The 16,308-nt window shown below is 49.1% G+C and overlaps 1 protein-coding gene across 1 annotated transcript in view; it reads left to right on the forward strand.

The window, feature by feature from the left end:
• The first annotated feature begins 7,298 nt into the window (after positions 1 to 7,298).
• LOC147659044 (E3 ubiquitin-protein ligase TRIM39-like) overlaps positions 7,299 to 16,308 on the forward strand; it is a 267,718-nt gene continuing 258,708 nt past the window's right edge. Inside the window, exons 1-2 of the mRNA XM_086952016.1 lie at positions 7,299 to 7,478; positions 9,369 to 9,786. Coding sequence (XP_086808142.1) covers positions 7,423 to 7,478; positions 9,369 to 9,786 — 474 coding nt within the window. The 5' untranslated portion in view covers positions 7,299 to 7,422. The remainder of the gene's footprint in view (positions 7,479 to 9,368; positions 9,787 to 16,308) is intronic.

The following is a 16,308-nucleotide window of genomic DNA, read 5'->3' on the forward strand; positions in this document are numbered from 1 at the left end:
TTCCTGTTGTAAATTTTGTTCGGTCCACCTGACCCACAGGGATTAGTGATGTTATAGATGAATTGAGTGTCCTGGACTGGAGTATAAGGTTCAAACACCCGCCTGGTTAAACTCTGTTGATGTGTAGGTTTGCACAAATGCGCATAAAAGTATCCCAGTGGGCGCACACAGATACTATTCTCATTGTATACCAATGAAGAAGCTCTCAGGAGGACAGTTGCCACATGCTGGGGGTATTTAAAATTTATAACTATACAATCCCCAGAACCTATCTTTTTGGAAGGTCCCACCCAATTTACACACCTTACTGCCATTATCTGGTCAGAATATGAAATGGGAAAGCCACAGTTTTTGTTGAGCCACGCCACTGCCTTGTTTTTCAAAGAGGTGTGGGATTCATCATAAGGAGATGCAGGATGGGTACCACAAGGGGGGACATTGGTCAATACTGCCACAAACGGTGCACATTCTGGTGGTAAATTTAGATAACGATTATACCTCGGGGGTCTAGGGACTCTACTACTTTGGGGAGCTATAGTCGGTTGTGGCTGTGAAGCAGTTACCACAGGGGCGTCTAATCGGTTAGGAGTTTCAGTCCCTGTGGCAGCTGCTGCAACAGTATTCCCCCTCCCCTTATTCCGCAGGTCATTAACTTTCACAGCTTCTTTCCCTTTCCCCCCAGAGTGTACATTACCATTAGATGTTTTCAATCTTATTGGTTAATGGTTTTATAAGCTCCTCTATCTTCACTGTTAAAGAGACTTCTAGATTTTTTATAAGTGAAGCAAGCAGATCAGAGTTTAAATTAACACCATTACCATTAGTGCCAGTAAATACGAAAGGGGTTATAACAGGACTATTAAGTGCCTTGCCGTCCTTTTTTTTAGCCTTAGAGTTATTGTACTTCATCGCCTCTTTTTGAGATTCTGTTCTGCAAGTTCTCAGGGGCCTAGTTTCAGGCTGGGTCTCATTCAGCACACCGGTATCTTCACTTAACAGGGCCAGTGAATCTGAATGGACCTCAACGCTCACTATAATTGGCAATGGAGGATCTACAGAAATAACATCACTCGTGTTAGCCTCAATGTCTTGTGTCAGAGTAGTTGGGGATTTTTCTGGTGGTTCCACTGTCATAGAGCCCTTCCCCAAAGAGGCACTTCTATCATTGTTTATCTGGTTTACTTTCTTCACCAGATAGTTATCCAGAGAGGCGGGACCAACCATCACCTTATCCATTTTAGACATTGTAAATAGAGTTGGTACAGAGCTTACACACTAATACCCTCTGGTCTATACACTCACAAGAAAAGTAATAAGAAGGTCTTTCGTGCTAACAGCACGTTGGAGGTCCGGTTTCAAAATGTAAAATCCCTGGCCCAGTCCAGTCTCCTCAGGCCACAGCGGGCCCGCCCTTTGCCCGGGCTTAGTCCCGGGCGCCGACCCGCACGCGATCCCGCGACGCGGGGGCTCACGCTGACCTTAAGTGCACCTCCGGGGGCAGGACAGGATGCGCGCCTTCCTAGGCGCAAGCGGTGCTGGGGGATGTAGTCCCCGATCTGCCGCCTCGCCGCGATGGTTGGGGAGCGGCAGGCAGCAGGGAAGCAGAGAGCCTGGTGTCCGTAGCAGCGCTGGAGCTGCAGTGGTCCAGGAGCCCAAGTGGTGACCTCCCAGGTCAGTGGCAGTGTCAGGTCCCCCGGGGCTCACGCTGACCTTAAGCGCACCTCCGGGGGCGGGACAGGATGCGCGCCTTCCTAGGCGCAAGCGGTGCTGGGGGATGTAGTCCCCGATCTGCTGCCTCGCCGCAACGCGATGGTTGGGGAGCGGCAGGGAAGCAGAGAGCCTGGTGTACGTAGCAGCGAAGCAGCGCTGGGGCTGCAGTGGTCCAGGAGCCCAAGTGGTGACCTCCCAGGTCAGTGGCAGTGTCAGGTCCCCCCCTGTTACATAGATTTGAAATCTGCTTTTGACAGAGTGCCACACGACCGCCTGTGGAAGAAACTGAAAGCATGGGGACTCCCATATCCACTGATAGATGCAATAACATCATTATACAAAGAAACTTGGGCCACCGTAAAGTTAGGAGACGGAAGAAGAGTATCGTCAAAAATAAACATAACAAACTGATTAAAACAAGGCTGTGTACTTTCTCCTTGTTTATTTAACTTATATTTGGCAGATTTAAATAACTACCTGCTACAAGTAAACGGACATCCGCCAAAATTGGCAAATGAGCCAATCCAATTTCTGCAATACGCGGATGATATCGTGGTGGTGAGTCAAACCCCAATAGGGCTGCAAAGAACCATAAACAAACTAATAGACTACCTGGACGCACAAGGCCTGGAACTAAATAAATCAAAAGCGAAGGTAGTAAGACTGGCGGGACCGAGGACAGGAAAACAGAAATGGTACGCAAATAACTCACAAATAGAGGAAATAAGTGCTTACAAATATTTGGGTATCAAACTGGCAAGAAATCTGTCTTGGGCGGACCAGAAAAGGGAGATCACAGCAAAAGCCCAATCATTAACCTTTGCCTATAAACAGTTATATAAGAAATTAGAATGCCCTTCACACGGTCATCTCCTAAAAATGATGGCAGCACAATTGCTCCCAACCTTATCCTATGGATTGGAAACATGGCACGGTCAAGAAATAAACATTTCAGGGTCTACAAAGCAGTATTCAATCTTTTTAAAGGCTCGTTGTTAGACCTGGCACCTTGGCGTGAGTTTCCCTTCCACTTTTTGCTGGTGTGCCTCCGATGTTTTGCTGGTTTTCCGATACTCAGGGCACTACGCCACGGCCAACCCGTGCCGCAGTGCAAGTGCTCCCTACTGTAAATTGTACATGTGATTGATGTCCATGATTGGTTCATTGGATTTACTGTTAGTCCCTAGTAAAGTGCACCAGGAGTGCCAGGGCTTGTAGATGCCGATACTGCTAGTGGGCCTGCAGCGCTGGTTGCGCCACCCACAGAAGCAGCCTTAAGATGTGTCTGGGGTCTGCCACCGCAGAACCCGCGTGCAGTCTCGTACTGTCATGCTGGCTGGGCAAGTGCACCTACTTGCCAGCCTCTAAACCTTCCCTTAACTTCATATCAGTCACCCCTATGGTAGGCCTGAGGGCAGGGTGCATTGTGAGTGTAAGGTAGGACAAGCCCTGATGTGTGTGGCCTGTCCTAGTAGTGAATTACAACTAAATTCGTATTTCACTATTGAAGGCTACCTGCTTCCGTTAGGCCAGAATGGGCTGCTGGAATTATTACACCCTATAATCCCAGCAGGCTCAGGGAGCATGGTAGAGAGTCATGTTTAGTATGCCTGTACTCAGGATAATAAAATATTTCTTTTAGTAAAGTTTATTTTAATGTCCTGTGTTTGCAAATGCTACTTTTAGAAAGTTAGCATTTGCTTGCCTAACCATTTCAGCCCGTCTCTGCTGGTATGTGTATCTGACTGTCTGGGATGTGTGAGTGACAGGGCTGGGGGATGACAGGTGGTGAATGCGCAGATTACACCTTAGTAGGAGGTAGGAGTGGCTCTTGACTCGAAATCTAGCTGTGCTCTGCCACCACAATGCTGGCTCCACCCTCCTGGGGAGCGACTGATGACTCAGCCGACACCTGGCCCAGGAAGGGCGAAGCCCCATCAACAAGGTACTTCTGGCTGCCCCTGTCCACACAATGCTGGCGCCACCACCTGTGGGGCGTCTGATGTGCCTGCCCCTCACACTGAAAGCAGAAGCCGGATTGCACCCAACAAGGTACTCAAGGACTGAAAGTGGCTATGCAAAGGCCCCCCTGGCCTGTAAGAACAAAAGAAATGCAGTATAAAAGAAGGAGCCTTGCTCCTTGTAAATTACATCCTGTTTGTGCTACAGAAGGAACTCTGCCCGACGAGAAGGACCTGGAAGGACAAGGAAGGGTGCTGACTCTTGCCTGTGTCTGGTGCCTTGCTGCAGAAGGAGAGGAGAAGGAAAGACTACAAGAAGACTTTTGCTTTGTAAGACTTTGTGCCAAACTCTGCTAAAAGATCTCCAAGGGCTTGCTGCTGAACTTGCCCCCTGACCAGCGCCCCAGGACCAGTGGGCGCTACACCCTGAAGAAAGCGACTGTGTGTGCTGCTTATCGCTGCAGTACTGACAGAGGAGTCTGGAAGCGCTGGGCAATCCTGCCAACGCTCCCCGTAACCCAAGGCATCGACATCCCCCCGAGCACCGTGACCGGGGCCCCAAGCAACAGCGAGAGCAACGTGAGGTCCAGCCGCCGCTGGCCCGAACACCGTGACCGCATCTGCGCCGGGAGCCCGAGAGCAACGTGAAGGAGGACCCGTCCGGTCCGAGCTCCCGAATTGACTGCGCTTCGAGACGTCAATCCACCTGCGAAGACGGACAGGCGCCCTGTGGTAACTCCCCCCTGGTCGGTATCCTGCCCGACAGCTCAGCTGTGAGCGCACAGCTGCAACCGGTACTTTGGCTGGGTACGTCCTGCACTTGGGGACCGTACTGCCACTTGCCGCCACCACACAGCCGCCACCTCCAGGGTCGGAGCGAACGACGAAGGAAGGACCCTGCCGCCACTGAACACCGCCGCCCCGGATGACCCGTGACCTGCCCGGCTGAGAGCCGCAGCGAACAGCGACCCCGGAAAAGCAACGCGACGTGGGACAGCTCCCCTGGAAGCCGCCCGCTCCACAAGAATTTGAAAGGTACTGTGTTGTCTCCTAACGGTGCGAGCGTCCTGCAACTCGAGCTCGCACCGCGCTATCTGCTCCCAACGCGAGCCGCCTCTGAAACCGAGGCTCGCACAGCTCCTGGTCCTCGGAGCCCACGCGGGAAGCGTGAACTCTGGCCGACCGGGCCCGAGCTCCTCTCTGAAGCGAGCGGAGACAGCGGAAAGCGCATTGAGGCGCTACAAGACACTGAACCTTACTGAACCCGGGCAGAAGGCCCAAAAGATTGCTTATTGCTAAGAAAGAACTGTGGCAACCTGACCTCAAGTAAACTGGAAACCGCTATTGAAAGTTTGACAACTGTATTTACAAGCCTGCTTGAAATCTATATAAAGATATATATTTTTACAAATACAGTTTGGTGTCATTGTGTGGTGGGTTGGTTGTGACGGTGTAATATTGCAAATGTTTAACCCTATGTGCCCCAAAGATTAGCCTAAGACTGCTTAAGCCACACTACCTAGAGGGTAAGCAGAGGTTGTCTGGAAGGTAACCCTCAGCCCTGACGAGGAAGAGAGAGTCCCTGCTTGTCGTTAGTGTTGCACTGCGCCAACTAGAGACTCCCCCTTCCTACACTCGTCGCCAGCACAAATACGCTTGGAATTTTGGCCCTAGAGCCAAGAATTCCAAAGGAAAGCAATCTTGGTAAAATTATGCTGGAAACTAAGAGCAGCAGAAACGGGTACATTAAACAACTTATGTTGGACAGAAATAAAACTACAATATGAGCAAAGAATCCCAAACACCTGGGGTGACCATTTGCGCATTGCCCTGGAAGAACTGAAGATCAAAGAAGCATGGAATAGCAAGCTGGAAAAGTCCTCATTTAACAAAGCCTGTAACATCAGGGCAAAGGCATTATCCTTGGTGGAAGATAAAAGGAGACTGGCCAAACGCCGCCATGCATGGGTTGTAATAAACTCATATACAAGCTTAAAACCACAACCCTACCTAGCAGCCCACTTCAGATTATCATTAAAAAGGAAGTTTATGGCACTTAGATTTGGCGATCACTGCTCGAAGGATTTGGCTCCTACCTTGAAAAATAAACACCAAACAAAGGCATGCCATTTATGTGGGTACCATATGGAAACTTAAGCCACCTACTGTGCGTCTGTGAATCAGTAAAAGCGGAAAGAAGGAGCATGCTGAAAACGGTCTTAACCAATTTACACGTTCGCACTTGTAGACATGCGGTAACAAATTGGATGGGCGCCTCATCAAACATTTTAATATGTCGGGGGTAAAATTCATGTCATTAGTGGACAATCTACTCACGAAAGCTGGAAAAGACTAAAGGCTCAGGGCCAGAAAGGGTCCTTTTACTGAAATTGTAAATATTTTAACAGAGTGGAAAAAACGCTTCGCTTTTAATATTTTCACGTAATGAATTGTGTTTTAAATGCTTTATGGTTATGATAAACCAAATAAAGTTATTTTTTGACTGACTGACCACACTGACTGACCACACTGCCTGCGGTTTGCAAGCAGCCAAAGAGACTTGTTGAAATCATAAGTCCTGTTTGGTTTGATTTTCACCAATTTTGGGAGGGATGTAAGAACCCAGAGTCAGTTAGCATTCTAGTGCTAACAATGTAATTACACTAAGCACCCACCCAACACTGATGTCACTGGTCAGGTGACACAGCTCGAATAAAAGTGGCGAGCGCACGTGCTCTGGGCCAGTTGCACCCAGTGTGTCCTGTGTCTGCAGTCATTACCAGCATGAGGGCCTAGGGCCCAACCCTACACCGTTTATTTATGATTTAAAAAAAAAAATCATGAGCAATGCCAATACTCTACCTTTAATATTGCCGAGACCATTGCATCGTAAATGCTTGTCTATTCATGTATACAAAAACCCGATTCCGTGCGGATTTACGATGTATTGCCTTGAAATAACGTAAAGAGCAAAATTGGGCTCGGAAATGACATCGGCATTCGGCTCTCCGCCCTTTCCTCTCCCACCTCCAGTTGGTGTCAATATATTAACGCCCGAGCCCGCCCTAACGCTATTGGTTTGAATCTGCGCTTGGGCGGGCCAGGGGCAGGACTCCGGGAAAGAATGAATTTGCTTGCCCACGCCCTGCCTAAAAGAATTCGTCGGCGGCCTCGAGGAGGCGCTCCCATTTTCAAGTTGAGACATCGTCGAGGGTCGACACTCCCAGTTCAAGGAGTGAAAACTCCCAGTTTATATTGTTCGATACCCCCAACTCCGCGACAAACATTCCTACCTCAGGCTGCTGAGAGTCACGTCAGAGATTCATATACACACTATTCTAGAAGCAGATATTCAGAATAAAGACTGTTCCCTCCGCATGCATGACACCTCTCCAGCCTGGGCCCCGTACTTTTTTTTTTACGAAACAGGCTTTGCATTTTGGGCTTTCCCAATCCAACACTGATTGGACTGTGTGTAGCCACGCCTACCTCGCATCCTGGAACTGCTGCCTGTGTATACGCCCGTGTATTGTAGCACTACGCGCCATTTCCACCACCATTGGGTTTGCAGTTGTGCACTGGCACACCCGGTTTTCATTCGTCATTGCTCAGCAAAAGAGTCCGTGTTGGAGTCACTGATTGGGCTACGAATAGTTGTGAGCGCGAGACATCACCAGCTCGAGGCTCTCCAAGGTCCCACTGTTAGTGGAGCCGCGGCTACAGAGGCCTACACATACCGAGCCGCCGCAGAATGGCACCCAAGAGGAAGCGTGCTGCACGCGCTGTGGGCGATAGGACCAGTATAAGGTAAGACAAATCAATAATTATGCAATGAACTTGTATATAGTACGGCCCGGTAGCCGCATGCGCGCCTACTGACCTTCACATGCTGCACCCTAGTCAACAGCAGCAGTGGGCGGCTGTTCACTTGACTGAGGTTAAGTTTAGGATCACATTCATTAAAAAAAACTTATTGCAGCAAAAGTGATAAAAATCTCTCAGAATTCAAGAAAGTGTATTTAATTAACCTGCAGAACCGTTTCGCACTAGTACAACAGATTACTAGCTCATTGAACAGTATTTTTTAAAAGTTTTTTTAACATAAATTGAGAAACATTAATTTCCCCCTTCCCTGACAATGCAATAGTGAACTAAGGTGCAAGTCGTTTGTATAGTGCACTCTTTGGGTGGCATAGGTTCCTATTTTACATGAACAGCATTATAGTTTATTAAATAAAGCACAGGAAAATGTTATTACAGCGCACATTCCAAATTCGTTTATTTCGAGATCCCCACACGTAATGATAAAGTAAAATAAAGGAAAGTGACATTAAAAAACTGCCTAGGTTCGCACAGTTAGGTTAAGTGGGGAAGCCGGGATCAATTCCATGTTTTCTGGTTTCACATTCTGCAATTCAGCCACTAGATTTATATGCTTAACATTCTCACACCCACCTTAATGCCAACCCCGTGCCCCTTGCCTCCCACTGCCACCCTGCTGGCATCAGTGCAACCTTCAGTCACATCAAAGACCAAACATTTTGGTCCCTTGGAAAATGTTTGCAAATACCTATGTATTAAAGGATGTTATGTGTACAGCTGTTTTATGGCGCTCTTGGTTGACTGTAATACTTCCAGCCTGTTGTAAACCGAGAAAGTCACCCCTGAGTAATCGTTTTTGGGACTGGGAAGGAAACCTCAATCCCACCCAAGGAACAGTTTGCAGAAATGAAGGCCAATTATAAAACGGCATAACAAAACAGGTACGCATTGGCTTTACTTGGTTAAAACTTGCGAGCACAAACCATGTAATTGTAGATATGCTCAGGTTTTTCCATACAAAATTAGTATAGCAAATCTGGAATGGGTGATAATGCATTTATGGCATAGGGTTTTTTAAAAGGTGTTTTGTTGGCGTTTCAACCCCTCACACTTCCATTCAACTATTTGTCAGCTTAAAGTTCAACAGCGCTGTATTCATGTGAATACATTCCTTGTTAACGTCAGTGAAGATAAATGTGTTTCTAAAGCAGCATCATGTATTCTGGGCTGCAATTCCCAGCACCTAAGTAAAGAAATGGTAGCACCGTCATTTCTACACAGTTTGTGTTCGGTGTGTGAGTGCACAACTACCTGTTTCTACTTGTTACAGTGTACAAGGCAATCAAGTGTCACTCATGAGCACACCGAAAATCCAGAAATGTCGCATATAAGCAATCTGAAACTTTTGCAGCTGTGCACATGCTCCAAGTGCAAAGGCTGACCCTATGCTTTTGGTGTATAAGCTTACACACTCTGCTGCACACACTCCACTCATCTGCACACACTCTAGTGCATAGGTTGACTCAGCACTGTTGTATACACTCCCATTTCAGTCGCGTGCGCACAGTAATGCGGATGATACAAGTGCGCACCACTCACGCTCTCTCACTCTGAGCTCGTAGGTTGATACTCGTGCACACACTCCTGAGTGCTTAGGCTGACATTGAGCTCACGTACACACCTTGCTCTGCTGCACTTAGCCCCAACTCAGTCATGGCCACTCCCTGCTTTGCTTTTGGCATTCCCAGGTTAGATTTCTGAAAGTGCAGAACCAGTAAAAGAGGGAGCTTATATAAGGAGAGCGAGCAAGACAGGCACTTTCACTTCACAAGCTGGGAGAAACAAAACTTAACTTGACCTCTTTCTTTCCGACAGGAACATGGCTGCAGCAACTCATCTCCAGAGCCTGAAGGAGGAGGCCACGTGCTCCATATGTCTGGACTATTTCTCAGACCCGGTGTCTGTGGAGTGTGGACATGCCTTTTGTCTGTCCTGTATCAGTCAGTGCTGGGAGGGGCTGCAGACACACTTCCCATGTCCTCAGTGTAGATCAGTCTCTGAGACCAAATTCCTCCGGCCCAACAGGCAACTGGCGAACATGGTGGAAATCGCAAAACAGCTTCAAGTATCTACTGGTATCCCCCAGGAGGTGAATATGTGCCCAGAACACGAAGAGAAGCTAAACCTGTTTTGTGAAGTGGACCAGAAGCCCATCTGTGTGGTCTGCAGCATGTCACGTGATCACAAGCAGCACAGGGTGCTCCCCATTCGAGAAGCTGCCCAGGAGTACAAGGTATGTGTGTTGTAGACTAAAGCTGGGTCAGTGGTGGGCTAGACTACGGTTCTCGCCATTCAAGAGATTGCATCCTAATTAAGCCTGGGCGGAGTTCCGCTACCCAAAGTGCAAAAAAAACTGCAGTGATACGCAGAGCTCCGCAAGCTGGGGAGTGTGTTCGATAAATGCTGTTCGCTGTGATTTTCAGTGCCAGGTACTTGTCCGCACTGTGCAATTATCTCTAATTGACACCTTGCACAGCGCAAGTGGGTGCTGCTTCCTTTCTCCCGAGCGGCAGCTTTCTCAACGCGAACGAACGGTTTCTCAACGCGAGTGGTCGCAAGCAGACGCGACCACTCGCAATGAAGAATCTGACCGCCCGCGATGAGAAATCTCACCGGGAGGTTGATTTTCCACGCTCGCCAACTTGGAGTTGACGTTCACAAACCAAGAAAAATCTCGCCAGAAGGTGAATTTTCCTCACTCACGCTTGCCAACTTGACCTTGGCAAGTAAGGGAAAAGACAAAGCAGAGTTTTTCAGAACTCCGCGAGCTCCGCTTAACGCGGAGTGCGGAAAACTCCACGAGCGGAGTTCCTCCCAGATTTAATCCTAATGGATGTACCTTATGCCACCGGTCTTAAAACCGCGCGGCACACCTTGCAATCGGTATCAAAATAAATCTCCACACCTCCCCAGTCATTCCTGATAAAAGACCACATTGGGCCCTCTAGAGTGAACGATCTGCTAACATATTACAAATCATGTATATTGTGTGCGCTTTTAAAGGGCATAGCAAACAATACCTGCAATAGCTGAAATATTAAATATGTTCAGAGATGTCTGATGGCCCCATGTCTTGTGCAACAATTTCAGCAAGTCGTGGTATACTAGCCAGCAGCATTTTGAGACGTGCAGATTTATCTTTCAACTTTGTAAGGATGGGGCCATACATCAAAGCAGGCATACTGATTGTATCTGAAATGCCAGTATTGGCCGAAGTTATCTCACAGGTCAAGGGGCAAGTTGCCTGCTGTACTGGAGAATGTGGTAAAATAAAGGCAAAGTATTTTTTGGGTCAACATTTCTTTAACTCCCTCTAAAGTTTTTGACGCATTCTGATTCATTTGCTTGTAATTTATTGTATTATTGTTAATAAAAATAGACTAAAACATTGCTATTGTATATTTATTTTAATACATTCTGTCTTAGGATCTCACTTCAATTGTTTATCTGTCTTCAATCAATCATGGCATTTATATCGCGCACTACTCACCCGGAAGGGTCTCCAGGCGCGTGGGGAGGGGGGGTCTGCTACTGCTCGAACAGCCAGGTCTTGAGCTGTTTCCTGAAGGCGAGGTGGTCCTGGGTCAGTCGCAGGTGGACTGGCAGGGAGTTCCATGTCTTAGCCGCTAGGTAGGAGAAGGATCTTCCTCCGGCGGTGGCTCTCTGGATGCGAGGCACGACGGCGAGGGCGAGGTTCGCCGATCGCAGCTGGCGGGTGGGCGTGTAGAAGGTCAGGCGGTCGTTGAGGTATCTAGGGCCCAGGTCGTGAAGGGATTTGTGTGCGTGGGTGAGGAGTCTGAACGTGATCCGCTTGTTGACAGGGAGCCAGTGTAGGTCTCTCAGGTGGCTCGAGATGTGGCTGCGTCGGGGGACGTCCAGGATGAGTCGGGCGGAGGCATTCTGGATGCGCTGGAGTCTCTTCTGAAGCTTGGCTGTTGTTCCGGCGTAGAGGGTGTTTCCATAGTCCAGTCTGCTGGTGATGAGGGCCTGGGTGACTGTCTTCCTTGTCTCGGTGGGAATCCATTGGAAGAGCTTGTGGAGCATGCTGAGTGTGTGGAAGCAAGACGAGGAGACGGCGTTGACTTGCCTGGTCATCGATAGGGAGGAGTCCAGGATGATGCCCAAGTTGCGTGCGTGGTCTGTTGGCTTGGGTGCGGTGCCTAGGGCTGGGGGCCACCAGGAGTCGTCCCATGCGGAGGGGGATGTTCCCAGGATGAGGACTTCTGTCTTGTCCGTGTTCAACTTTAGGCGGCTGCTGTTCATCCATTCGGCGACGTCTTTCATCCCTTCGTGAAGGTTCGCTTTGGCGGTGTCGGGGTCTTTGGTGAGGGAGAGGATCAGCTGGGTGTCATCGGCGTAGGAAATGATGTTCAGGCTGTGGTTGCGGCGATGGCAGCTAGTGGTTTCATGTAGAGGTTGAAGAGAGTGGGGCTGAGCGAAGATCCTTGCGGGACGCTGCAGATGACTTCGGTGGCCTCCGAGCGGAACGGCGGGAGGCGTACTCTTTGTGTTCTTCCGGAGAGGAATGAGGTGTTCCAGTCCAGGGCCTTCCCCTGGATGCCGGTGTCGTTGGACTAGGGTGCGGTGGCAAACAGTATCGAATGCAGCGGAGAGGTCTAGGAGGATGAGTGCCGCTGTTTCACCGTTGTCGAGCAGGGCTCGGATGTCGTCAGTGGCTGCGATGAGGGCGGTCTCGGTGCTGTGATTGGCTCTGAATCCGGACTGCGATGGGTCGAGGGATCCGTTCATCTCGAGGAAGGCGGCCAGTTGCTTGTTGACGACCTTTTCGATGACTTTGGCCGGGAAGGGAAGGAGCGAGATGGGGCGGAAGTTCTTGAGGTCGGTCAGGTCCGCTGTTGGTTTCTTCAGTAGTGCGCTGAGCTCTGCGTGCTTCCAGCTCTCAGGGAAGGTGGCTGTGTTGAAGGAGGTGTTAATGATGTCTCGGAGATGGGGTGCGATGGTGGGGGCCGCTTTGTTGAAGATGTGGTGGGGGCAAGGGTCGGTCGGCGATCCGGAGTGGATGGTGTTCATCATGCTTGTCGTGTCTTCGGGGGTCACCTCGGTCCATGTCTGGAGGATGGCGGCTGGGTGCGTAGGTTCGACCGGTGGGTGCGGGGGTTGAGCGCTGAAACTGTTGTGGATGTCGGAGATCTTGAGGTCTTGATATGTTTTTCACTGCTTATAGTCAGTTATCATAAATTTAAAAACACCACTCAGAATGATGTATTCTTTAGAGGATGTGCCCTTAAGCTAGCTAAATGGTTTTTAGCTTGCTTGCTGTATTTAATATGATATAGAATAATTTTGAAAACCTAAGCGCATACTTTTGGGGGCCTATGAGCAATTGAAGGGGAGCGTCTATAAAATGTTTTGAAGACCGTTATCCTATACCAAACGTAGAAAATAGAAACGTCAAAAGTTTATTATCACACGGTAGAGCTAAAATAATACTTCCTTGTGCAATGCTTGTGGAAATATAGCTATTGGGATTGTTGAAAGTGGCCCAAGTATGTGTACTATAGGCAACCCAGTGGAATTATGTGGCAAGGGAAGACAACATTTTGCGTCAGGGTTGTCTAAATTATGTTTCAAGAAAAAGCAGATTATGCTGCATAATGCGGCACATTTTCTGATAGTATTCATTATTTTGTCATTTATACACCTGTTAGTACTGTCTAGGCATGGGTTGCACCTCATCATTATTGCCAAGACAGATGAATGCGGTTGTTACTTGCCATAGATCCGCGTGGGCTGGGGTGCATATAGGGAAACATACAAGCAGAATCTCTTCATGTTAGTTGGTTGTTAGGTCATGACGTTGACATAGAATTTGATTTGATTTGATTTAGACTTGTAGAGCGCATGGCTGCCCTAGAGCGTCCCAGCGCTAATCCTAATCTGAACCAGGTGAACTCAGGCGAAAGCAAGATTAGAGGGTGGTAGGGAACAAAAAGGTTTTAAGTGCTCTTCTGAATTTCAGATGATCCGGTTCCATTCGGAGTTCTCTAGGGAGGGCATTCCATTTGTTTGACACATTCAGTGAGAACCGTCGGCCTCCTGTTCTCGCTTTCCTCACTCGTGGGACAATGGCAAGATTTTCTCCATCCGAGCGAAGGGCCCTGGACGACTTGTAAGGTCGGATCAATCCTCTCAGGGCTGGAGGACCTTTGCCTTGCAGGGTCTTGTGTGCAATACAGAGGGATTTGAAAGAGACCCGCTCTTGGATGGGGAGCCAGTGCAGGGCTTTTAGCAATGGTTTGGCTGAGGCCCTTCTCGGCGCCCCCATCAGCAGCCTAGATGCGGCATTCTGAGCTCGCTGAAGAGTCTTGATGGTAGCAAGGGGGGCTGCGAGGAAAAGGGAGTTACCGTAATCCAGTTTGGACAGAATCAAACCCTGGATTAACAGCTTTCTAGATTGAAAGGGAAGGAGAGGAAGTACCTTCCGGGCTGCCCGAAGCAGGCCGAAGCAGCCTCCAACCACTTTCTGCGCATGGGTCTTGAATGTAAGTTGGGGTTCGAACCAAATCCCTAGGCTTTTTATTTGCTGCTTAGGGGGTGGAAGATCTCCCATACAAGCAGGCCACATCTCAGGGGGCAGAGAGGTAAATTGATTGCCTAGGAGCATGATCTCCGTCTTAGATCCATTTAATTTGAGTTTTGAACTGGACATCCAGGAGGAAATGGCTGTAAGACAGTCTGGGAGATCAACCAAGCTGCCCTCATGTTGCGACAGCGAGACGACAAGCTGCGTGTCGTCGGCATAACTTATAGCTTTAACCCCAAATGGGGCTATCACCTTCTCCAACAGGGCCATGTAGACATTAAACAGTGTGGGGCTGAGGGAGGAACCCTGCGGCACCCCACACTGAAGAGGGAAGGGCTCTGACATGGACCCATTTTCCCATATCCTAAAGGATCTCTCCTCCAGGTAGGACTGCAGCCATTTGAGGGCTGATCCTGTAATGCCCAGCAGGGCCAGTCGTTGGGCCAGGACAGCATGATCCACAGTATCGAATGCAGCACTCAGATCCAGGAGGATCAGAGCAACTGATCCCCCTGAATCCAAGATGCATCTTACCTCTTCAGTCACCGCCAGAAGGGCGGTGTCTGTGCCCTGACCCGGGCGAAAACCAGTCTGAGAGTCACTGAGGAGATGGTTAACCTCTAGGTACTCGGAGATCTGCTTATTCACCACTTTTTCGGCCACTTTGCTCAGACCAGGTAGAAGCGAGATCGGGCGAAAGTTGGCCAGATCGGAGATATCCAGTCCTGGTTTCTTTAAGAGAGTTTTGACCCTAGCCTGTTTCCAGCTCGGGGGCACTGTGCCCGAGGATAGCGACGAATTGAGTAATTCCGTGGCTACCGGGGCAATGATGTTCAAAATTTGCTTTAAAATGTGCATCGGAGCTGGGTCTGAGGGAGAGCCGCTTTTAATAGTGGAGAAGATATTACAAAAATCTTCTTTAGAAATGGGACTGAAAGCCTCCAGTTGAGGACAGGTAGGGTCAGAGGCTGGGATCTCGACGGGTTCAATGATGGAAGATTGAGGAAGGCTGTCTAGAATTTTCCGGATTTTGGTGTCGAAAAATTCTGCTAGCTGATTGCATCTCAGTACTGGGTCATTCTGAACCAAAGAGGGAGCTGGGACTTTAAGAAGCATGTTTACAATTTTGAATGTTTCTCTGGAAGAATTTGAAGAGAGACGAATTTTTTCTTCAAAAAAAGCAGCTTTAGATTTTTGTCGTCCCAGTTTGTAAAGTTTAAGGGCTTCTTTATATGCAGTTTTATGAATAGGTGCCCAGTCTTTGCGCCAAGTGCGCTCAGCTCTTTTGCACTCCTTCCTGAGTTCTCTTAGTTCAGGCGAGAACCAGGGAGATTTAAACGTATTGCTCTTTTTTGTACAGGGCTTAGGAGGCAGAACCGAATCCAGGGAATTAGTGAGCCAGTCTCGAAAGTTTATGTCTGCCTGTAGAGCATCCGATTCTGTAGGGGGAACAGATTTTTCAAGAGCAGTTGACCAATTGTCTACTGACAACCTTGGCCATGGCCTTTGAAGCGTACGGGAAGCAGTCTTAGCAAATACAGTGCCAGGGACAGGCGTCTCTTTACATATTCACCTATTAAAAATCTGTAGCAGAAAATGGTAAATATTTGCTTAATGATTTGGACTGCTAAACTGGAGAGACAACCCAGCAAGTCAATGCCGAAGGCAGTTTGCCTAAACAAGCCAGTGACAGCAGGTGAGCGCACCAGTCATGTTCTGTGGTTGAGGCTGCCTCGGAAGGGCGTTCCCATGATGGCCAACGTCTAATGTGCTGCACCGCTCTGGATTTGGGGGTGTAAGATCGCCTCTCTGTCGGGTAAGGCAGCTGGAGAGCCGCACACCGTCACTGCGTTTGGTGCGGCCTAGCCTCCTGCCACGCACTGCTCCAGCCCCGTCCCGGCGCTCTTAAAGGCCTCAGTTTGCGGTATTTCAGGCACACAGCCACCCTGGACGGCTCAGATTCAAGTGGGCACTTTAATGCATTCAAGCCAGTCGTCCTGGACTGAAAGCGGCCAGGATGGGTGAAGTTGGGATTGCTGGCGGAGCCTCAGTGTTGCGCGGCCATCTTGGTAGGCAGCTCGGCCACGCCCCCTCTTTATGGAACCCTTGGCAGTAAGATCTATAGGTCAAGGCCCCCCTCCAAAGAGCAGCTAAGATTAAACTCTTAGCGGAGGATATGATTCTCTGTCTAGCCGCAGAGGGGGAAAAACA

Source organism: Lissotriton vulgaris, unplaced genomic scaffold (assembly GCF_964263255.1).
Source record: "Lissotriton vulgaris unplaced genomic scaffold, aLisVul1.2 SCAFFOLD_1345, whole genome shotgun sequence".
NCBI classification, from domain to species: domain Eukaryota; kingdom Metazoa; phylum Chordata; class Amphibia; order Caudata; family Salamandridae; genus Lissotriton; species Lissotriton vulgaris.